Below are 25,016 nucleotides of genomic sequence, written 5' to 3' on the forward strand. Positions count from 1 at the left end.
AGGGTGCTGTCCTTTCGTCTTCTGGAAAAGACATTACCGTAAGTAATTTTTGTCTTTCCCAGGACGTCTCAGGACAGCAACCCTGAGATGATAGACAAGAACAAACTAGGGGGGGACAACAGCTTGCAACACTTTTCTGCCAAAACATAAATCAGAATTTGACAATACATCTAATTTATAATGTTTGACAAACGTATTGTGACTCGACCAGGTGGCTGCTTTACAAATTTGCTCAATAGTAGCTCCTGCCCTCTCTGCCCAAGAAGTAGAGACTGCTCTGGTTGAATGTGCCTTGATTGCTGACACCAGCTGCCTTCCTTGATGAACGTAGGCTAAAGCAATGGCTTGTTTAATCCATCTGGCAATAGTTGGTCTCGAAGCTTGTTTGCCTTTGAATTTTCCTGCAAATAGCACCAGGAGAGCATTAGATTTTCTCCATGATTTGGAACGTTGAAGGTACTCGATCATACATCTTCTCACATCTAAACAATGCAACTTGCTCTCTTTTTGATTAGATGGGTTATTACAGAAAGATGGTAGAAAAATCTCCTGGGATCTGTGAAACTTGGAGGATACTTTCGGCAGAAAGGATACATCTAGACGCAGAGTAATTCTGTCCTCACCGATGATGCAATAAGGTTCATTTATTGAAAGAGCCTGGAGTTCCCCTATTCTTCTGGCAGTTGTTATTGCCAGCAAAAAAGCAGTCTTTAGGGTTAACAATTTTTCAGATATTTCTGCAATTGGCTCAAAAGGTGGTTCACATAAGGCCTGTAGTACTGTATTTAGATCCCAGGAAGGGATTTTTGACTGAACGATTGGTCGAAGTCTTTTTGCTGCTTTAAAAAACCGGACTATATACTCCTCCTCAGCTAACCTTCTCTCCAGGAAGACACTTAAAGCCGATACCTGTACCTTTAAAGTGCTGATGCTAAGGCTTTTCTCAAATCCACACTGTAAGAATTCTAATACAGAATTTGAATGTGTCAAGTCCCTTTCGTTCTTCAAAGCACCATGAATTATAGGTTTTCCATGCCTTCTGATATATTTGGCGCGTAACCTTCTTTCTGCTCTGAATGAGTGTTTCCGATAATTTATTAGAGAACCCTTTGCCCTTTAGTATTTTCCATTCAGGCTCCATGCCGAAAGCCGAAGCAGACTCAGGTTGGGATGAAGCGCTGGGCCCTGTGTCAGAAGATCCTGACGACCTGGAAGAATCAGATAATCTGTAGCTAAACGTTTTAGCAGAGCAAACCAAGGTCTCTTTGGCCAGAAAGGAACAATCAGGATTACTTGTGCTTGATCTCGACATATCTTGTTCAACACTCTTGAGATAAGATGCAGAGGAGGGAAGGCATACATCTTGTGATGACTCCAGGTGATTGAAAATGCATCCACCTCCCATGGATCGTCCCGCAGGCACAGAGAACAAAATAGACGGCATTTTGCATTGGCTCGTCTCGCAAACAGATCTACTTGTGGGGCCCCCCAGAGATTTGCTATCCTCTGAAACTCTTGTTCGTTCAGACTCCATTCGTCCTGGGAGAGATCTTGTCTGCTTAGATAGTCTGCTAGATAATTCAGGGTCCCCTTGAGATGTAACGCTTTCAGGGAAAGTAGATTCCTTTCTGCCCAATGCAGAATCTTTGATGCTTGGGATCTTAGACCACTGCTCCTGGTGCCCCCCTGACGGTTGAGATAGGCCACTACTGTACTGTTGTCTGTACGAATAGTCACATGCGTTTGGAGAATTTGAGCCTGAAATGATTGGAGTGCTTCCCATACAGCTTGCAATTCTCTGCTGTTTGAAGACCGTCTGCGAAGATGAACAGACCACTGCCCTTGCGCCAGAAGAGTATTCAGATGTGCTCCCCAACCCCAGGAGCTTGCGTCTGTCGTTATAACAGCCTGGGTTGGAAAATCCCAAAGGTTCCCCCTGGAGAGATGCTCTGTCTTTAGCCACCATAGCAGAGAATGTTTGACACTCCATGGAATTTGGAATTTCTTGTCTAGGGAGGATAGATGTTTGTCCCATTTGGATAAGATCCAGGTCTGAAGTTCTCTCGAGTGAAGTTGACCCCACTGTACTGCTGGGAATGATGCAGTCAACAGACCCAGTAATGCCATAGCTTTTCTTATCGAAATTATCCTCCTGCTCTCTCCCTGAAGAAGGACTGCGAACCTCAGGAATTGTTGCGACTCTAGATGAATCGGAAGATGCAAGTATGCGTCTTTGAGATCCAATGAGGTTAATAGACAGCCTTCCTGCAGTAGGTTTACCACTGAGCGAATGTTGTCCATTCGGAATTTCCTGTAAAGTACTGCCTTGTTCAGCCTTTTTAGATTCAGGATAAATCTGTAGCTGCCTTGGGGTTTCTTTATGAGAAACACAGGGGAATAAAATCCTAAACCTTCCTGGCATCTTGGTACTTGCCTGATGACTCTCTTTTCCAGGAGGGTGTTTACTTCTTTTAACAGTGCCTGTGACTGATCCGGAGTGTTTGGAGAGGGAGTCACAAAGAATTGCGTTGGTGGGCGCCTGATGAACTCTATTTTGTATCCCTGTGATATTATGTTTAACAGCCAAGTGCTCTGGAATGTTTCCTGCCATCTTTCGAGGAAGTGGGCCAGTCTGCCGCCCACCGGGATTCTGGCGTCATTGTTTTGATGGAGGATTCGTACTGGTGTAAGCCGGATTTCCTCTTGGTCGTTGCATCTTATTTGGTACCCACTTTCTCTTCTGGGTATTTTTATTCTCCGTTTCTGGTTTTCCTGATGAACGAAAGGAGCGATTGAAACGAAAATTCCTCCGTTTAATTGGAAAGTTCTTCTTACTATCAGCAGATCTTTCCAAAGTTTCTTCCAGCTTTGTTCCAAACAAAAGTCTGCCTTCACATGGGATACCGCATAGTTTAGATTTGGACGACGTATCTCCCTGCCAGGTTTTTACCCAAACTCCTCTTCTGGCGGAATTTACTAGAGCTGTGGTTCTAGCAGTTAGACGGACCGAGTCATCTGCCGCGTCCGCCAAATAATTTGTAGCATGTAAGATCTTGGGAAACATATTCAATATATCCCCTCTAGGCATCCCAGATGCTATTTGTGATTGTACTTCCATCAACCATACTTTCAAGGACCTAGCCACAGCTGTAGCTGCCACAGACGGCTTGAAGTTTAATTAAGCCGCTTCCCATGCTCTCCTTAGGATGTTATCCATTTTCTTGTCGATTGGATCTTTCAAGCAACCGAAGTCCTCAAATTGTAGATCCGCTCTCCTGGACACCTTAGACAAAGAGGGGTCCAGCTTAGGCGCGGTTCCCCAAAACTTCTGATCATCTGCACTATACGGGTATCTCTTGGCCAAAGATTTTGGCCAAAAGGCTCTCTTTTCTGGATTGTCCCATTCTCTCTTAATGATCTCTTTAAGACTATTGTGTACCGGTATAAACGACATCTGAGGGTCTGACAACGTTTCATACATCTGGTCTAGGGGTGTTAACGTTTTCTTTTCTGTAGTGATCCCCATTGCCTGGTGCATGGCTTCTAACAATTCTTTCATAAAGTCTGTAGAAAAGGCGAATTTATGACTCTTGCTACTCTTTTCTTCTGCCTTATCTGTCTCTGAAGGAATTTCATCAAAAGAAGAAATTTCCGATCCTGCATCAGATCCTTCTGAATCTTCTGAAAGCATAACGTCTAATTTTCTCTTTTTTGTAGGGGGACTATCAGCAGGGGCTGGATTTGACTGTTTAACCCCCATAGAACCAGAGGGGCCAGGCATTGACCCCTCTGCCCTAGGTGGCGAGGCGGCCGAGCTTTTCATGGTTTCCACCGCTGAGGAAATTTCGGCTCTAATCCATCCTTTCAAGTCTTTAAACATTGAAGGCGATTCCTCTCTGACAACCTTCTCTGTACAGGATTGACATAAGGGTTTAGAGGAGGATGATGACAAGTGACCCTTGCACACTGCACATTTCTTGGAAGGCTTGTGAGTTGCAGAGCCTTTGGGTTTGTCACTGTCATTTTTATCAGGTCTGCTGAGAAGTTCTGTCTTATCCGCTCTAGTTTCTGATTTCCCATCCACTTTACGAGTTTTAGGCTATAATAAAACAGAAACATAAAAAAAAAAAAAAATATCAATCAGCCTGAGAACCCTCTGATTAGTGCTAATATGAATCATAGAACCACAAATGATGCATACCAGAGAGGGTACGGAGCTTGACTCCACAGAGCCCTGGGAGGAAGATCCGCCGGCAGCCTCCATAGTCACAGACACTGAAAAAAGTGACTAAGTAAGTTTAATAGCCCTGCTATTATTCCTGCCCTGCCCACAGAATAAAACACATTTATCACAGGCTCCAGAAGATCCTACCAGTCCTGAAGATTTTCCTCTCCGATAAGTCACGCCAGCCTCCACCTCCGTCAGCAAGGAGGAATCTGCGCTGAACGCCGCTCTGGAGCGCACGCCGGGCCAGGAGACTACCTGCTTCCGGCTTCTGGTCACGTGTGGTGCCAAACACGTGATCCGCGGGCGGGACTTCCGGAATCCGACGACTTCCGTATCCTGGGGAAGGCTCTAGCGTGCAGCGTGACCCCGCGCGAGGACAACTAGCCTGCGCAGACTAGGGGGATCACACAAGCCGCGGCTCCTGCAACAAGCATGGGTGGCCAGCCAAATCCCCACCACTAGCATCCTGCTGGACAGGATAACAACTGATGGGGTAAGGGGAAACCATGTGTATATACCTATCTAATCCCTATCTAATCTAATATGCAAATGTTTTATCTAGCTTCCTGTCCATTGAATGCTGGAGGGAGACAAGTCTCAGGGTTGCTGTCCTGAGACGTCCTGGGAAATATATATATATATATATATATATATATATATATATGTATATATGTATTTGTACAGCAGAGTCCCCTGTAACCAGCACCAGCGGGATCGCCTGATGCCGGATACATATGCTTGCCAGTTGCTTAAAGCGGTATAAAACCCTGACATAATATTCAATAAAAACACGTTTTCCTACTTTTTATAGGGCATACGGTTAAGATATTTGCTTTTGTGCATAAGTATTATTCATTTAGAAAGTTCCCAAAGTACACTTTTTTTGCTCTGAGAGCTGACTTTGCATTGTATTCATAACTGGTTTATTCATCTTGTAATGTAAGCAGAAATGCTTTCTGAATGTCTGACTGTGCTCAGTAGAGTCTGCAGTGTCAGAGAAGTGTTTACTTAATTGTATCAAAGTGAAGAATGTACACACAAGATAACATTATTTCCAGTTCGGATGCGTCCAGCTTTCCCGGCAGGGAGCTTGTAAGTCCTGTGTTTAACTAGTTGAATGCTGTTCTAGTAAAAATAAAATTGTGTTAGTATATTATATGCTGCAAATAATCTTTCAGAGCAAAGAAGAAATACTGGGTTTCATTCTGCTGTAAACAACCAGCCTAAAATGCACAATGCACAAACCTCTCTCACAGATACTTACCGAGCCTCCAGCGACATGTAGCAGCCTTTCTGCATCACCTAGTGTGCTGCAAGCGGCTTTCTCTGTGCACGGAAGTGGGTGTGTCAACTGCCCCCCACACCCCCTCGGGTTCCGTGACACGCATGCAGACGGTGGAGCCCGCTAGGTGCTGTAGGAAGGCTGCTAGACGTCACTGGAGGCTTAGTAAGTATTTACATAGCCTCAAAACCTGGTGAATGCAAAGTCCGTTATCACCTGAGTTCCGGATAATGGGGACTTTGCTGTAATGGTTCATTAAATTTGGTATTAAAAAAAGTTAGCGTACCCAGGATTTTTTTTCCTTGCACTTGCGGGCTGCCTGTTCTTGTGAGGAACAACCACCCCAAAACCAGCCTCATACTTCCCCCTTTACAGGAGTACTGTAATGGGAAAAAAGAAAGAAAGAGGGAGTGTTCAACTTGCCCGAGGCTTCTACCGCACCCCCCCCCCCCCCCGCGCGCGCACACAGACGTCCTGTGCCAACGCTGGGACAAAATGATGCTCCGGTGTCCCCCTCCACGGATCGCTTCTGGTTTTTGCAACTGTAATGTCACAAGCCACTGCGCCTGCGCAGCCCTGGCCACGCACGTCCTCGGTCCGACTGACGTCGCTTCGAGCTTCATTCGTAGGCCTGCGCAGGAAGCTCCCGGCAAAGCGATCAGTCAGGCGGATCAACTCACCTCGAGCAAGGCCAACTTCATTGTTCATGCCAATCCCCCGCAGTCACACACTCACCGTTCTGTCCCTTCTCCCCCCCCCACACACAGAAACACTCGTGTCTGTGCAGCCCAGCAATTTCGTTCAGGGGGATTGAGTCCTGATCCACTACAGACAACATTTATCAAAGTTGTGTATGCGCATTAACAGCTTTTGGGGTGAAACCCGTCCATGTGAAGCAGCCCTTAAAGGGGCACTATGGCAAACAATTGTAAAAATGTAAAATATGAACAAACATATACAAATAAGGAGCAAGTTTTTTTACAGATTAAAATGAGCCATAAATTAACTTTCTCCTACGCTGCTGTCACTTACAGTAGGTAATAGAAATGTAACAGAAGCGACAGGTTTTGGACTAGTCCATCTTTACATAGGGGATTCTCAGGGATTTATTTCTTTTCAAAAGCACTTAGTAAATGGCAGTTTCTCTGTCTAACGGCCAAAAAACTGTGTAGTGAGCAGGGGAACTGGCCAGCATCATTGTTTAAATTATTTTTAGGGAATAGCTTTATAAAGAATAAAAGCTTTGCTGAGAATCCCCCTATGAAGAGATGGACTAGTCCAAAACCTGTCACTACTGTCAGATTTCTATTACCTGCTGCGAGTGACAGCAACATAGGAGGAAAGTAATTTATGGCTCATTTTACTCCGGCAAAAAAAAAAAAAAAAACTGTAAAATTTAAAATATATGCAAAAAGACAAATAAGAAGTATTTTTTTTCCCATAGTGCCCCTTTAAAGGGAATCTACACTGAGAGGGATATGGATTTTTCCTTTCAAAATAATGCCAGTTGCCTGACTCTTCTGCTGATCCTGTGTCTCTAATACTATCAGCCACAGCCCCTGAACAAGCATGCAGATCAGGTGCTCTGACTGAAGTCAGACTGGATTAGCTGCATGCTTGTTTCAGGTGTGTGACTCAGCCACTGCTGCAGCCAAAGAGATCAGCAGGACTGCCAGGCAACTGGTATTGTTTAAAAGAAAACATCCATATCCCTCTCAGTTTAGGTTACCTTTAAAGAGAGAGAGCTTTTACAAACTGCAGATTGTTTCTGCTGGTTTTGATCACCCGCTGGTTTTATTGAAACCTTTAGGAACCCATTAGTGACCTTCAAATAACCTCCCTGGTGCTGGCTGACATAGACCAATAATTAACAGAATATGAAAAAATACAAAAGCTCCTCACCTTGTTACATAGAAAGTTGTACCCCGAAATCTGGAAACAAACGTCAGGATAGCTGCAGAAATTATCTGTACTGTCAAATGGCAACTCACCAAATCCTACCTGAATAAAAAGAAAAGAAAAAAAGATCAGATATTTTAGGGGGGCTATGCTAAAAAAACACTGCTAAGCCAATGATGGTTCTGGCATCCTACTGTGAATGTCTGAGAACCACTGGAACACAGGGGTTCCAGAACAGGCACTGTAACAACATATACAGTAGTAGATCTAAAAGATAAGCAACAGCATAATAACCTTCAAAGAAAAACATCTTTCGTATAAAAGAGAAGAGAGAATCGGGCACCAGTAGTTTGCAGGTCACCAATTTATTTCATCCCATCCACAGACAAACACAAGCATCAGATAGCTGGTCTAACAGCCGTTTCGCAAGGTAGATTGTCTCTGAGGAAGCAAGCAATCTAGCTTGCGAAACGGCTGTTAGACCGGCTATCTGATGCCTGTGTTTGTCTGTGGATGAAATGAAATATATTGGTGACCTGCAAAGTACTGGTGCCAGGTGCTCTCTTCTCTTTTATACGCTGGACATTCTTATGTAATGGAGGCACAATAAGTAGTCACCAATAACCCCCCCAAGTGTCTGCCCACTGCAGAATTTGGTGCCGATTTTTTCCCTACTGCCCTTTTGGATGAAAAACATTTCTTTGCTACAACGGATACAAATCCTGCAATAAATCCGTGGTGTGTCTACTTCCTGCTTTCATGGAAGCAGACATAGGGTTAACATCCTGTGTTTACAAATTAGCCTCTCTGCCCAGGCAGCCAGCTAACACAACAGAGATTAAATTACAGTTGTGATTAGTCACAGATGAGGGGGGAATTAGGCTAAACTCACTAGATACATACAGGGTGCATGTCTCTAGTTTTCCTTCTGTCCAGAAGAGTTCAGGTCCACTTTAATAGGTTTTAATCCCCACAAGTTTACTTTAAAGCAAAAAAAAGAAGGTCTTCAAACTGTAATTCCAAAGAGCTCTGTTTGTAAGCTACGCTATCTTCTTTATCCATTTTTAGTCCTGCTTGTCAATATAATTGGACAGACGTGATAAACGTGAAAATCTAGGAAAAAAATTGCTTCACACAAACAATAGACATGCTACACGCCGTAAACAGCACTAATCTGCTATTCCTAGAGAGCACCTCTAAAAATAGGCCCCGATAAGAGGCCCCTGAGGAGAGGGAAACGTGACTGCTGCGTGAGCGAGAGAACAAAAACATTCCATGTATTCACCGATATGCAGAAAGTGACAGGAAAATGGAAGCCTGTGAGGCAAGACGTGCGCTCCTGAATGCTGAACAGCTTAATTACCCACAATGCCATTAATGAGGCGGCAGGAGAATCGCTGGCGTGACTTCTGTGGAACGTGTAACAGGAATTCTTAGAGCACAACACCGCTAGAATCACAGGACTGGTTTAGAAAAATTTTTGAAATTTGCTTGATAAAAATATAAACGTCTCATTATACACAGGGAGGCAATTTGCCTGACTGAAAATCTTCAGCACACAGAGCATTAGGCGCAATGTGCATTCACAACTCGACATTACTAGTCCTGCACTTGGTGGCCAAGCTTGTGTTCCTTGGTGTACAAACCTATTTGTTAGTAGAAATCAATTTATTTTAGAATGACCAGGTCAGGAACCCCTGCACTAGCAGTATCCTGCTGCACTGACTTCTAGAGATGCAGGCCGCAATGTTTCTACATAGCTTTGTCTGTGCCCCGCCCCCTTACCAGGATCCTGCTGTGTATCCTGCTGTACTGACGACTAGAGATGCAGGCCGCAATGTTTCTACGTAGCTTTGTCTGTGCCCCGCCCCCTTACCAGGGTCCTGTTGTGTATCCTGCTGCACTGACTTCCAGAGATGCAGACCGCTAGGTTTTCCCACAGCTTTGTCTGTGCCCCGCCCCCTTACCTGGATCCTGCTGTGCAATTGTATGCTGGTGCACACATGCAATTTCCTGCCAGATAGTTGGGTTTCTGATTGTTTTTCTGATTGATTTTGTATAGAAGTGATTGGAAAATCAATTAGTAAATCAGATTGGACAGGTCAGAAATAAACGATTCAACCCATGTATCTGAAATTGCATAGTGTGCACCAGGTATCAGAGTTCCATTTCTTAAACATAACCTACAAGGAGCATTCTCAGTTATTCTAGTTGTTGAATCAACCTCTAAAGCTGGCCATATACCAGGCCGATTCCCTGCCGATCGACAGCAGATTTGATCACTGGGATCGAATCTGCTGTCACATCGTTCCCGCTACACGCTGAATTTCGATCTATTTCGTCCGATCCAGTCAATCGCTCCATGCGGAAAATTACCGTCGATCACCCGCGGGTAGGGAGCACGTCGCTAGCGGCGTTCGAGTGCCCGACGACCGACGCAATAGAGCTGCAATACATTACCTGCTCCGCCGGCGCAACTGCCCCCGGTCACCGCTGCTCTGTCTCCGCTCTGGTCTCCGGGTCCGGGATGCTTCACTTCCTCCTGCCCGGCAGGAAGTTTAAACAGTAGAGGGCGCTCTACTGTTTAAACTTCCTGCCGGGCAGGAACAAGTGAAGCATGCCGGAGACCAGACCAGAGCGGAGACGGAGCAGTGGTGACCGGGGCAGTCGTGCCAGCGGAGCAGGTAATGTATGCGGGCAGGGAGCGGCGGCACCACCACCACTTGTGAACGGTTTCAGGCTGAAATCGGTTCACAATCTGTTTGCAGTAAAGCTAGCCATACGATCCCTCTCTGATCAGATTCGATCAGAGAGGGATCTATCTGTTGGTCGAATCTGATGGCAAATCGACCAGTGTATGGCTACCTTAAGCCTCATACACATGCTTGGCAGGGATGATCATTTTGCACAATCTCAACCGAGAATCTGGCGTGTGTACAGCCGTCCCATGATGATGTTTAGCGATATACCATGGTGGATCGCTAAACGATGAATGAACGCATTTATCCCAGATACCAACCCAATCGCAATCTCAGATCTGAACAGGATCTTCTGTTGTCCTCCTCAAGAAATGCCTCCTTACATTCACAAGATTTTGCACACGCTTCACCTCTCGTCTGGAATGCCTTCCTACAACACATCAGTTACTCGCCAACCTTTGTTACCTACTAAACGGTCACTAAAAACTCGCTTGTTCCGACAAGCATATGCCCTACCTTAGGCCACTTCCCTATGTCCTAAAATCAAATTGCACTCCTACTAGGCATCTTACAACACACTGCCTCTATAGGTATGTTGTATACTACCCCTCCTCTTGTTCCCCTCCCACCCACTCCCTTTAGATTGTAAGCTTGCAAGGGCAGGGCTCTCTCCCCCTTTTGTGTCTTGGAAATCCTTATACATTTTATTCATCATGTTACTTTTATCACTGTCATTACCAATTCTGTATTTTGTATCATGTTTGTATTTTGTCACTTGTAATTATGTATCTTGTATATTGGTGTACACCATTGTCTGTATTATGTACCCCATGTTAGTTTCTTATTTTGTACAGGGCCACGGAATACATATCAATAATAATCACAGGACGCCGATAGCTTGCTCACCAACTTCTAAACAGGACAGTATAGACTGCTTAGATACAGCCAGAGTGTCTGAACGGCACTCGTCTCTGAAACGGTTGCCCTGACGATCATGCAGGGTGATGGAAATCAGCGGAACTGCACCAGCTCTTATGCTGTAGCTCTACCTCCACCTCCCCCCCCTTCTACGCATGCACCAGCATAATTTTGTCATTACACTGTCCAGGGGGGTGCTGGAGATGATCAGTGTCAGACTTTGTCCAACACTTTGATCCACCTAGAGTGACGCTATATCGGAATACATCTGGCAATGGCACCCCTAGTGCTTAGTCCAAAAGCGCCCACGTAATATTTAAAATTACTTAGCGTCAGGGCTGTGGAGTCGGAGTCGTGGAGTCGGGCAATTTTGGGTGCCTGGAGTCGGAGTCGGGAAAAAATGCACCGACTCCGACTCCTAATGAATTTGTAACTAATTAAAATAGAAAATATGATAAAATGTTCTATTTCTCAGATAATAGTCATTAAAAATAATGTATATATACAGTATATATACAGTAATAGCTGTGCTTAGTCCACAAAAATGAAATAAACCAATCAAAATTAGTTACTTGTGCTGCTTCAATAAAGCAGTCCCCGTATTTTTAAAGTCAGATATACATATCTGATTGTGACTGTATATATGATGTGTACACAGGAATCTCTTATATATACTAAATAACCTCTATGCTGTAAGTATAAAGCCTGATGTGTAGCCATGTCACTAATAGAGATGGTCAACGAGATGGAAATAATTCTGCATTGATGCCGATTTATGCAAATGTATGCACTCCCTTTGCTGATGAAATCAAATAATTTGATATGTTATTAAAATTTGGTTTGGTGCCTACAAATTAAAGGGTAACAGACGGATGAAAAGTAAAGTTTTATACATACCTGGGGCTTCCTCCAGCCCCCTTCAGGCTAATCAGTCCCTCACTGTCCTCCACCACCCGGATCTTCTGCTATGAGTCCTGGTAATTCAGCCAGTCAGCGATGTCCAGCCGCATGCCGCTCCCACAGCCAGGAACATTCTGCACCTGCGCAATAGTGCTGCACAGGTGTAGTATGCTCCTGGCGGCGGAGTGTGTGCATGCGCACTACACCTGAGTGGCTCAAGTACCTGGACTCATAGCAGAAGATCCAGGTGGTGGAGGAGGACAACGAGGGACTGATTATCCTGAAGGAGGCTGGAGGAAGCCCCAGGTATGTATAAAACTTTAATTTCATCTGTCTCAGGTTTACTTTGTTACACAGTAGTACTATACTCTACATATGCACTCCCCACAGAGCTGCAGGGAATCCACTGAGAATGCTGTGCACATTGAACACAGAGGTGTTGTCTGTTTACAATCTCCTCATTCCCCTGCAGAGTACCTGCACATCATTCTTACATGTACCCACACTTACAGTGCCTAGGGCCTGATAGATGTTCTTTGTTCCGGTTTGTACCTTTTACAAGTACTCTTACCAAGGACTAGTTTTAGTCTAAAGGGAATAAATATAGTAGTCTACATATCCTTCTCACTTCAGTTGTCTTGTAAAATTCCTAAGCGTTGGCAGTTAAGAGACAAATTTCATGTTACATACTTTTAATCAACAAAATTGTAATATGCAAATTAGAGGAGTCGGAGTCGTGGAGTCGGAGGAATCCTAAACTGAGGAGTCGGAGTCGGTGGATTTTTGGACCGACTCCACAGCCCTGCTTAGCGTAGCGACAAAGGACAGGTTCGGCAGCGACTAAAGTGACCAACTTAATCTTTGATGCTTTTTGATCTTAAAGAGAAACGTTAACCAAGAACTGAACGTCATCCCAATCAGTAGCTGATATCCCCTTTCCCATGAGAAATCTTTTCCTTTTCACAAACGGATCATCAGGGGGCTCTGTACGGCTGATATGGTTGTGAAACCCCTCCCACAGTGTGATGTCAGGACCATGGTGCTGACATCACACTGTGGGAGCCTTGTTGCATTGTGGGAAATAACAGCCGTTTACAGCTATATCTAACTGCCAAAAAAGCAAGCAGCAACTCCTTCCACTGAGATCACCTGCCAGCAGTATAAATGTCACCATGTGATAAATGTCAGAATGTAAACCAGGGAGAGGAAAGATTTTACAATGGGCAAACACTGACTAAATCATTCATACATAATTATTGTAAAAATTAAGCACTTTTTTATTACATTATTTTCACTTGAGTTCCTCTTTAAGGGGCAGACATGGTGTCAGATTTTATCCGACAACAGCGCCACCTGGCGGCAGCCATTTTTCACGTGACGGACATAGAATTGGGAAAGGTGTAATCAGGCTATGTTACACACGTCCAAGGCAGGTCGTCAGTCTGGGATCAGGACAGTAAACTGGGCCTAAGTAAACATAACAGTATCACAGAACCAGCACAAATCTTATTCACGGGTTGCTGAGAACAAAAACTCTCCCTTTCTCCAGGTCGGACCGTTCAGAGGCCCCTCCTCCCAAGGGCATAACAATAGTCCCAGCAAAAGGATGCAGCTGCAAGGGGGCCCATAAGACACAGGAGGCCCTGTGAGGGGAAAAAAAGTGTTTTTTTTCCCTGTCCCGAGAGACTGACAACTAAGGGCACAGAGAGAGAGTAAAAAAAAAAAAAAAAAAAACACTTTCTGCTCTCTTCACAATTGTTCTAATGACTGCATCTGCTCAGCCACTGATAAGGACTCATACAAAGTTTTGCAGACAAAGATTTGTGGACAGTCCCTATTCAGTGTGCAGCAGGGTCTTGTGTAAAGCGCTGCTCTTCCCCAGCCTCTCCACTCCCTTCCTAAGTACTGTGTACTGTAGTGATGTTGGAGAAGGCTGCAGAGCCAGTTCTGCTCCATCAGAGATGACAGAGCAAGTGTAATAAGCTGAGGCTGGGAGCACACTCCTCTGTCGGTTTTCTGCACACCATGTGTGTCTGTATGTGTGAAAACATGCACGTTTTATCACAGAAGCTAATGTAATGAATAGAGAAAATGTGTGCAGTGCTTCACTGCTGTCTGTATTTATCTGCATGGGGAAAACACATTCAAGTGTGCACTAGCCAACTGAATAACATTGGTTCTCAGTTTACCTGTGCAGAAAGCGAAGTTAAGGGGCAGGGGGCCCCATCCAAAGTTTTGCATGGGGACCCAGTGATTTCTAGGTACGCCCCTGCCTCCTCCATGATATTTATAAAGCCAGTAGGCCTCGGGGTCTAAGAGTCGGCCCATCATCAGAAATACATTCTGTTCCTAAACTGTGGCAGCGAGGAAGTTATATTTAGCAGGCATGAGGGAGAGGGCTGCCGGGGCATGTTAAGACATTAATAGCTGCTGCCAATGTCTCATGTGGTTGCAAAATGCCTCTCCTTCTGTAATTGCAGAAATCCCACAGGAAGGGGACAAACGGCACGTTTCTGTGTCTCGTTTAACCTACAAATGGGATTAAAGGCCATTCTTTTGAGGCCGCTGGACATGAGTAGCTGACAGCATGGAGCCCGGGCACAGAACAGGCTCAGGCTGTGCCCGCTGCCCACACACACACAGCCGGGCGCCGCTCCATTTACCACAGAGCAATCACTGCATACTGCTTAACCATTCTACCACCAGATGGCCACGTCTATGGAAGTCCGAGCAGCCTCATTACCACAATTATGGTTTGTATGTTTGTGTTCCGATAAACGAGGGGGAGGGCTATAACCTCTGCTATGGTTTTACTGCCATCTGTGTCCCTGTTGATGAGATACAAGGGGAATATAGGAACGGGCAGTTCAGTGCGCAGCGATGCCTTGCAAAGAGGAAAAAACTAAATTAAACCACAGAGAGTATTAAAGCCAAACTCCAGGTACAAATATTATCCTGGTTCTGTGCAGACACTTAAAGTGGATCTGAACTCTTGCACAGGACAGAAGGAAAATAGAAAATCGCACCCTGTATGTACAGGTCCTTGTCAAAAAAATTAGCATATTGTGATAAAGTTCATTATTTTCTGTAATGTACTGATAAACATTAGACTTTCATATAGTTTAGATTCATTACACACAACTGAAGTAGTTCAAGCCTTTTATTGTTTTAATATTGATGATTTTGGCATACAGCTCATGAAAACCCAAATTTCCTATCTCAAAAAATTAGCATATTTCATCCGACCAATAAAAAAAAAAAAGTGTTTTTAAAACAAAAAAAGTCAACCTTCAAATAATTATGTTCAGTTATGCGTGTGAGTGGTGTGTGTGGTGTACGTGTTATGTGTGTGTGTGTACGCGTTATGTGTGTGTACGTGTGTGTTTCCTCACACGCAGTAAAATTGCGGTAAATTACCGAAAAATGTTTAATCCACTATGCACTGCTTGGTAATGTCTCACCAGCTGTGGTGTAGGTTCTTCTATAACTGGGCTGCATACACAGTTCTGGTTTCTGTCCTGTGACTCCCTGGCATCCCTTTAGATGCGCATGCATGTTACTAGAGGGCTCTTGTCTGCATCAGTCTATAGATCTGCACATCTAAAGGGATACAGATAAGCTTTTTTCAATGACTTCACCTGTATGTGGCTTTTTGTGATATCCTGCCCGACAGTGCATCGGATCAAATGGGGCGAGTAGCAAGAATTAGTGAATTGACCCTGACAGAGCTGGCTTTCCTCTCTGCAGAAAGTCATTAATCAGCTGAAGTCAATTCACTTTTAAAGGATGTGGTCAGGAGCCCCCCTCTCCAGCCATTGCATGCATCACCTTCTAGCCAAACTGATTATCTCAGGCAGTTTAGCTTGTGCTCTGCCTCCTGCAGACTGAACAGCAAAATGAGGCCAAACAGCAGCCTCATCTCCTCAACCTGCTGTTAAACGCCTTCAGCTGGACTGCTTTAGATCATCTAACCAGTGTTTTCTTTTCATTGAATATTTAGCTGCAGAAGCCCCGCTTGGGAAAGTAAGGGCTCGTTTCCACTAGTGCGGCGTGCGTCTCGCAGACGCACGCCAGCACTGAGCGGGTGGGCGGGATCGCAGGCGAATCCCATGAGCCGTGCGATGCACGGCTATGGGATTCGCAGCTTCTGCCGCGAATTCTGCGGGGGGGTTCCGGCCGAATCACTCCCGCAAGCGATTCGGCCGCGGCGCCGCTATCCCCTATGGCAGTTTCCCCGTACGATTCATGTGCGGGGAAACTCTGCGGAATCGCGGCGGAAACCGCGATAGTGGAAACAGGCCCTAACATGGTTGTTCTGTATCCTAAGTGATCATTTCATTTACACATCTGTGTACGCGGCTTTCTGCGCAGGCGCAGTAGTGTGCAAAGTGAGTAGGGAGTCTGACTAGTATCTTACTATTTTGGCAGCTAAACTGCCGTTCAGGAAATGCTTCTGAAAACCGAGAAAACCCAGAGAATCCCCCATGAAGAGACGGACTAGTCCAAAACCTGTTGGTTCTGTCAGATTTGAACTGCTTACTGTTCTTTTTTTCTATATAGTAGTCATATATATCTACTTCCAGCCAGTGCACTGGCTGTCATATAAATACTTTTCCTTCAGTACCTCCAGAGTCTCACAAAAGGAACAACCATGCAGCCAACACCTGATTTGCACATTTCTGGACCACTGAATCAAAAACTACAATATGGCGATAAAAAAATTATAATAGTGTAGTAGACAGTTGTGTGATCTCCTCTGAGGACAGTCAGTGACATGACTATGTACTCTGTAAAGTGCTGCAGAAGTGGTTAGTGCTATATAAATACGGTACATAATTAATTGGCTTCCCCTAAATTGGCTATATAGACTACAATGGACATGTGATTATGGTAAGGATAAGATTGTGAGTAACTCTGAGGACAGTCACTGTAAGCTAAACACACCTCCAGAACCGCTGGAATGCAATAATGTGTCATCTTGTTAATTGTACAGAGCCACAATAAAACATGCATACAGACGGTTTCAGACTGGCTTGTCCTCATCAGTGCATGGCATGGATTAATGTGGCTCAATGTGGTAGGACTTCAAACACTCAGAGTTACAGATTGCCAAGCAAAGCTCATGGTGAACCAGAACTTCTAGGGATGATTTGCATAATAAGCAGTGATGCATTGTGGGAGACATCTTATGCTCACTTAAACCTAAATAATAGCAAATACTTTGATGTGTCCTTTTTAAAACACTATGCAAAACAGAGTACCTTAAAAATAAAAAAATCCACTTACTTGGGGCTTCCTCCAGCCCCTGCCAGCCGTCCTGTGCCCTTGCCGCAAGCTCTGCTCCCCGCAGGTGGCCCGGGGTCCCCTCCAGCGCAGGATTCCTACTGCCCCTGCGCGAGCAGCTCTCAGAGTCACACTACTGCGCAGTACAGTCCGGATGACCTCCGTGCGACTCAGTGAGCCGCATGGTAAAGCGCAAGCAGATGCCAACCTGGCGAGGTCGGCATCTGCACTGGAAGGACTGGGAGCCACCGAAGCTGCGGCAAGGGTGCAGGACGGCTGCCAGGGGCTGGAGGAAGCCCAAGGTATGTGGACTTTTTTATTTTTATTATGCTTAGACCTTCCCTTTAAGTAAAGCAGGCTTTTTGGTCCTTTTTAGCCCCATACACAATCCCTAGGAGTTCTGTGGTTCACCATGAGCTTGCTGGGCAATCTGTAACTCTGAGGTCAGTGACATGACCATGTACTCCGTAAACACTGCAGAGGGTTTCAGAGCTATATAAATATTAAATATGATAATAATGACATGGTAGGACATTCCACCAGGACTATGGTACGAATAGGTTGTAAGCTCCTTTGACTACAGTCAGTGACAGGATTATGTACTGTAATAATATTATTATTATCAACAACAACAATATGGCAGGATATTAGCCTATGATAATGATAGGAGTAGATTGAACGTTCCTCTGAGGACAGCCAGTGAGATAACGATGGCGTTTGAAAAGTGCTGCATATATTGCTGCTATATTGTTCGTACAATATCACTACATAATAATGAAGTCAAAAAGTAAGGTTCCCAATATTATTACCAAACAAGTGCTGCAGGCAGTGAATGAAAGGATTTGATTCTTAGCCGATATTAAAGCGGACCTAAACACTGAACGTCCTCTCTGCTCTAAAAGGATACACAACAGCGTAATAAGCTTCAAAGAAAAACATTTCTTTGTTACAGCAGATACAACCCCTGCAATAAGTCTGCACTATTTCTACTTCCTGCTTTTATGAAAGCAGACATATTGTTAACATCCTGTGCTTTCAAATGAGCTCATCTGCCATGGCAGTCATGTGATAGAGGGCAGAGATCAGATTACAGCTTGTGATTAGTCACAAATGAGGGGAAATTAAACAGGTTCAACTCTGTAGATACGTACAGGGTGCATTTCTCAAGTTATACCTTCTGTCCAGTGCAAGAGTTCAGGTCAACTTGAAAGGCAGATCATGACCACTAGGTGGCAGCAGTATCAAGTCCATATACACAGATATTACACTCTTTATCAGCCTATAGTTGGCCAAGAGAAGGTTTGGGAATCTGTTGCGAGTACAGCTGTCCCCAGATGCCACTGAGGATGCTGTCCGTGATATGTCATGTTGCATCACAAATGACCAACCTCTTGTTCTTTTATTGCAGTCCCTGCAGTAGGGCTCTCTTGCTTGTCCACCCCACCCCTCTCCACAGTACACTAGAGACTCCTGTCTGCACAACGATCAATCCCACCACCCACCCTGAGAAGGACAGGTATTGAAAGTGTATGTGTAACTGAATAATGGCTACTGCACTGTAGGAATGGACAAAAGACAGGGTTGGAACAGTTCCATGGTTACCTGGGCCAAAGAGACCGCACCAATTCAAATCCATCATGAAGTATTATTGACCTCCCTAGCGTTCCATTTCTGCAAGTTTTCTTTGCAAAAAGTGGTTCAATTAATTATCGTGAAATTTTTGCTTGCTACTTACTAAAAATCCATCAAGCAAGGGTCTAGTATCCATTAATAAAAAAAAGTTTCAAAACAGAATCAGGTCAAAAAATTAATTTCAAATTTCAACTTTTTAATCACAAAAAAGAAAAATCCTCCTCAAATATGGATGAAGAAATACATCTACAGATGCAGAAATAAATACCGTACAGGGTTTACCTAAAACATCTCTCGTGTGGTACAACAACTAAGGGCCAGTTTACACGCACACTTGCACGTCATTTACCGCCGTTTATGTAAAAGCAGCATTTTGATCTTTATTTTTTCCACTGTCTGGGAGCAGCAGGGTCTGGTCGTTCTGGGGTCTATTAGCACCGCACTCCTGTGTTCCCCTGTGGGATGAAAAATGACGATTGCTGGGAATCGCTGCTGAAAGTCGACAAATGCTTTTCTGCATGCTTACAGAACAGCATTTGGACGAGACTCTGGGCAGGTGATTGCAACATCCAGCTGGACGACAAGCGCATCTGAGTTAGCGGCTTTCAGTGGGTGGGGAGGTGCAAAGAACAATGCCGCTGGGTCATGCAAGGTCCGACATGCCAGATCTTTAGGGATTGTCATTGGGCCACTGTACACACTCTGGTCTGCTGCACAACTCTTAGCCATGGTAGTCGTTATAGTCCGTCACGGTCAAGTTCAGACCAGTGTGGCAATAAGGGTCATTCTCTGTACAATATACAGTATGGTATTAGAAAACAGAACTTTCATTTTTTTTGTAATGCTGCCTGAAATATGTGCCTACTGCCAGTAGGTGGTGCACAAACACCATTATAACTCTTTCCAGGCCTGTTTTCAGCATAGACGAACCTAGCTCATCAATACCACTTGTAGCAAGTTTTTTTAACAATGAGACAGTCTCGTCATTACCACCAGGGAGGTTAAAGGGACTCCGAGCAGTGCATAAAAACTAAATCTGAACTTACCTGGGGCTTTCTCCAGCCCACCATACACACGCGCATACTGTCGGCTAAAGACCGCCCAGCGGGAGGGTCCGGCGGACCCCTCGTTTCCTTTTGCAGTGCGTGTGTACAAAGCTTATGCCTCCAGGATCCAGCACTGGCATCCCCCAAACACAGACAAGGTGTATATTTACCTACTGAGATCATGCTCAGTAGCAGCTTTCTGATCGGGTTCAGGTGGGTGTACATATGTAATCGGCGCCGGAGACTTGGGCGCAGGATACAGCCGGTGTATGGCTGATCCTGCTGCTGCACAAGTCCCGGCCGTGGTAAATACTATTCCTCCTCCAGGCTGCCATGGATGGTGGAGAATGAAAGAATTTAGCTTCAGCAATTGCTGGAAGCCAAATTATTGTGTTTTAAAAGCAACTTCAGCTCCGTCTTCTGACGGCGCAAAAGTTACTCCCTGTGCGTCCAGGTCTCCTGCGCTGGATTCACTGTGTTCGTCAGGCAGGAATAGCTGAGCATGATCAGGTTTGCTCTACTGCGCAGGCGACTCGCACCTGTGCAATAGAGCAGACCTGATTGGGCTCGGCTATTCCCGCCTGAGCCCGATCAGAAAGTCGCTAATGAGACTGCAGGATTGCGATAGGTAAATATAGCAGAAGCTACTGCACCCCAAACTCCCCGCCCTTATTTTTTCCCTCCCATCTTCCACCGCCCTTTGCACTTCCCCTTGTTCCCCTCTAACTATTTTCCCCCATAGACAATATTGAATGTCTGATATATTTTGAAAAAGATTTTGTATGCTCATATTATGTACTATGTCAAACTCTATACATCTCACTGAGCCAGCCTTTTCTGTCCTACAGTTTTATGCTCAGTTTCTATTGCCTGATGAAGCGGGAGATGCCCGCGAAGCGGGTTGCACTTTCTGGAGTATATAAATACATTTTTGTTGTTTTGAATATACACAACACTCCTGTGTGTCTGCTTGGAGGAGGTAAGTGCACCTCCTGCCTCCTCATTTTTTGCGCCTCTGTCTGCTTATACAGTTGCTGCACCTGCTCTACAGCCGACATCCTTGTCAACTGTAGTTTCGGCGGCTGCCGGTGCTGGATCCCTGGGGCTTAGGAGGATGGGGGAAGCCTCATTAGGATCCAGTGGCTTTCCCCTATTCAAGTAAGTATACCCCATGTTTTTAGTTTTTTTTTTGGGGGGGGGGGGGGGGTGTTGCAGTGCACCTTTAAAAGTATATTCATTTAGATCAGGAGACAAGAACCTCTTTCAGGTCCTCAAAGAGGAACTGCAGCAAAAAACAAATACAATTACTTTTTTTTTTACATTTTTTGTTGTGGTTATAAATGATGTAGCCAGCGTTTGCCAATTGTAAAATCTTGCCTAATCCCGATTTACATTCTTAAATTTATCACAGGCAGCGACATCTGTCAGGTGATGTCAGTGGAATGTTTGTTTACTGAGAGTCCTAAAGCCAATAGGAAATACACCTGGCGCCCCAGAGTGCTCTGGGAGTGAGAATTCTGCATATCTAATCAGCCTAGGTGAAAGGACACCAGAGCCCAACACACTAGGAGAAACAGGAATGTAGGGGGGAGCCGTCCTGATGCCCATCACTCCCCCCGTTCTCCTCTGCCCTCCATTCATACCAGATGCCCTTCTGGCAGCCTCTTCCAGGCCCCTGGAGTCTGGCATCATTGTGCCTGCGCTGGCCTCTTCCAGGCCCCTGGAGTCTGGCATCACCGTGCCTGCGCTGGCCTCTTCCAGGCCCCTGGAGTCTGGCATCACCGTGCCTGCGCTGGCCTCTTCCAGGCCCCTGGAGTCTGGCATCACCGTGCCTGCGCTGGCCTCTTCCAGGCCCCTGGAGTCTGGCATCACCGTGCCTGCGCTGGCCTCTTCCAGGCCCCTGGAGTCTGGCATCACCGTGCCTGCGCTGGCCTCTTCCAGGCCCCTGGAGTCTGGCATCACCGTGCCTGCGCTGGCCTCTTCCAGGCCCCTGGAGTCTGGCATCACCGTGCCTGCGCTGGCCCGGTTGGGCGCATCCTACAGCGCGTGACGCTCGCAGCCAGGAGCACTTTGCACATGACGTCAATAGTGACGTGTCGCACACTGTAGGCATCAGAACAGCTCCCTCTACATGCCTTCTCCCCCATTTCTCCTTGTGTGTTGGGCTCTGGTATCCTTTAAGCATCACTGGAAGGTCAGGGCTACAGATCAATTTACAGCAATGCATAGATATAGGAAGGGTTTCTGATGCTGAAACCAGGAAAATGGGTATCCTGAATTATTTACAGCATTCTACTATATGTCACTACTGTGCCTCTTTAACCACCTAAGCACCACAGGCTTTACCCCCCCTAGTGACCAGCCTATGTTTTACAAATTAAGCCACTGCAGCTTGTCAGGGGAAATAAAGTAAAATGAAAATGAATGGTACTTACCGGGGGCTTCCTCCAGCCCCAAGCTCCCAGGACCTCCCTCGCCGCAGCTCTGCCCGCAGCCGTTTGCCGGAGCTCCGACCCGCTCCCCGGCGATGACGTCAGAGCGACCTGGAGGTCGCTCTGTACTGCGCCTGCGCGATCGGCGCTGTCAATCACAGCCACGTGGGCCGCGCCTGCGCAGTCCGCTCCGGCCCACGTGGCGGTGATTGACAGCACCGATCGCGCAGGCGCAGTACAGAACGACCTCCAGGTCGCTCTGACGTCATCGCCGGGGAGCGGGTCGGAGCTCCGGCAAACGGCTGCGGGCAGAGCTGCGGCGAGGGAGGTCCTGGGAGCTTGGGGCTGGAGGAAGCCCCCGGTAAGTACCATTCATTTTACTTTATTTCCCCTGACAACTCCTTTAAGGCCTAGCTGCAGGGCCGTACAACTCAGCACACAAGTGATTCCCCCCCCCCCCCCCCCCCACTCTTTTCTGCCCACCATCAGAGCTTTCTGTTGGTAGGCTCTAATCGCTGCTGCAGGCTATTTTTATTAATTTCTCATTTTTTAAAATAAAATGTACTATTTTTTTTTTGTTTCTGCCCCTCCCTCCCCCCGCCAGCCAATGACAGTGATCGGCTGTCGTAGGCATCGCTCCTGAACCTCCCAGGGGACAGCCGAGTGTCACGGTTGTCCCCTGTACATTGTAAATATTAGGCATCTAACGGCGTACAGTCCTCATGTCCACTGTTATTAGCGCCAAAAGCAAAACATCCAGCATTTTGCCGCGATTTTGGAGCAATAGCGGTACAGTGCTTAATGAAGCAATGATCACGATCTCTCTAAATCTTGGAAGATAAAATCACCCACACAAAACGGTAGCGCCAAGCGCTACCTTTTTTCAATTTACAGTGTTAATGGGCCCTTAAACCTTGAGCCTGTAAGGCTGATTGGCCCAGGCTCTCTTCCCCTGTTGTCTCTCAATGCTGTGCAATGTTTGTGCAAACTTCCCACCCGTGTAAACATCAGTAGATGACTTGTCCACTACATCAGCTGTAATGCACTATTGTCTTGTATTAACTGTTGTATTGTTTATATTGTATTGTTATGCCTTGAATTCTGCACTACAACACCATGGAAGATGCTGGGGCTATATCAATCAATAATAATAAAGGTACCCTCAGCTCGGCTGGCAGAGCGCAGTCTGCCAGGATCGCCAAGTCCTCCTGAAGACGTCCATTTCCAGACGGTTCCACGGTCAGAACCTTCACACATGTTCCTGGTTTGGACGATACTGTGGGACAAACACAAAGTTAATTAATCCTTTAGCAGCCAATTTATTTAGAGGTTTGCAAGTGCCCCAGGTCAATTTATTTGAGCACATTTTTTCACTTCTTACTTATATTTCCTTGCTTCTAATTAGTACTGCTATAATGTGTATTTATGGTCACTTGTCACTAGGAGGCAGTGGTCTCTTGTCATTAGGAGGCATCCGAAGCTGAAATAGATACATTTTGTTTACATAAATGTATCTAAGTGTTGAATGTTACACACTTTGGCTGTCCTCCAGCTCAGTCAGAGAGAGTGAGTCACATTCAACACTTAGATACATTTATGTAAACAAAATGCATCTATTTCAGCTTTGGATGCGTCTGCAGAAATCTCCAGGAACTTTAAAACTCTGTGTAACCCTTCCAATGCTGGTCTAGTAAAAAAAAAAAATGCTGGTTGCATATAATTTGCTGTAAATAATGTTTTAGAGCAAAGTTGAAATGCAGGGTTATATTCCGCTTTAAATAAATAGTCGTTTCGGTGTGTAATGAGACCTATGAACTACCTGAAGCTGTGTAAACTTTTGGGTAGCATTTACTGATAACAGGGGTACAGCCTGAAGAGTCTCCAACCAATCTTGATCCGATAGGGTCGGAATATCTTTAGTACACATATCTCTGCATTTCAGAGGGAATTTCCGGTGAAAATCCTCAAGTAACAGAAGATAACATTGGGAGATAAGGCCTTGTTTGGTCATTGCTTGGGCCACCATATTGAGTACAGGGGATGATTGAGATCTGAACTTATATGTCTCTGCCTGTTTCTTAATTGCGTGCTTAAATCGTAAATATTGAAATTGCAGAGCTCTCTTGGGAACAGAGTGACACATATGTTCAATTGAATTTAGAGGTACAAGACCCTCCCCACTCCATACCATTGACAATTTATCCACCCCTGCTTCTTCCCAAATTTGCCCAAAATCTAACCCCGCCAGTTCCGTTAGTTCGCAATTTCGCCAGACGGGAGTATATATTGTAAAACCAGTAACCTGTTGCAGGAACCTGACTTTATGCCATACCTTATGCATGAGAATAAATGTAGGCATTTTGGATTGTAACATATTGACTCTACCTCCCTCTAATGCTTCATAAATTGTTTTAGAGCTCAACCAATAATTTAAAAGATTCCTAGTTGATTCTGCCAAATCTTCTTGTTCACATCCTCCTAAATGTTGCATCTGTGCTGAAAGAAAATATATCTATGCGTTAGGAACTGCTAACCCACCTTCCTCTTTAGAGTATTGCAAAAGTTCACGTTTAATTCGGGGCTGTTTCTTGTTCCATATCAAATCTCTAAACATCTTATCAAAATATTTTAAATTGTTTTTTTGGGTAACCATACAGGGGAATTATGTAAAAAGTATAACATTTGGGGCATTAAGAC

General features: G+C 45.3%; 1 protein-coding gene across 2 annotated transcripts in view; it reads right to left on the minus strand.

Moving 5' to 3' along the window:
• The window catches only part of ABTB1 (ankyrin repeat and BTB domain containing 1), a 96,690-nt gene that overhangs the window by 14,036 nt on the left and 57,638 nt on the right, over window positions 1-25,016 (minus strand). For both annotated transcript variants that reach the window (XM_068251532.1, XM_068251534.1), the window contains 2 exons: window positions 23,480-23,595; window positions 7,413-7,511 (listed from right to left, as the gene is read on the minus strand). In XM_068251532.1, the coding sequence (XP_068107633.1) occupies window positions 7,413-7,511; window positions 23,480-23,595 (215 nt within the window). The remainder of the gene's footprint in view (window positions 1-7,412; window positions 7,512-23,479; window positions 23,596-25,016) is intronic.

Source organism: Hyperolius riggenbachi, chromosome 9 (genome assembly GCF_040937935.1).
Source record: "Hyperolius riggenbachi isolate aHypRig1 chromosome 9, aHypRig1.pri, whole genome shotgun sequence".
NCBI lineage: Eukaryota > Metazoa > Chordata > Amphibia > Anura > Hyperoliidae > Hyperolius > Hyperolius riggenbachi.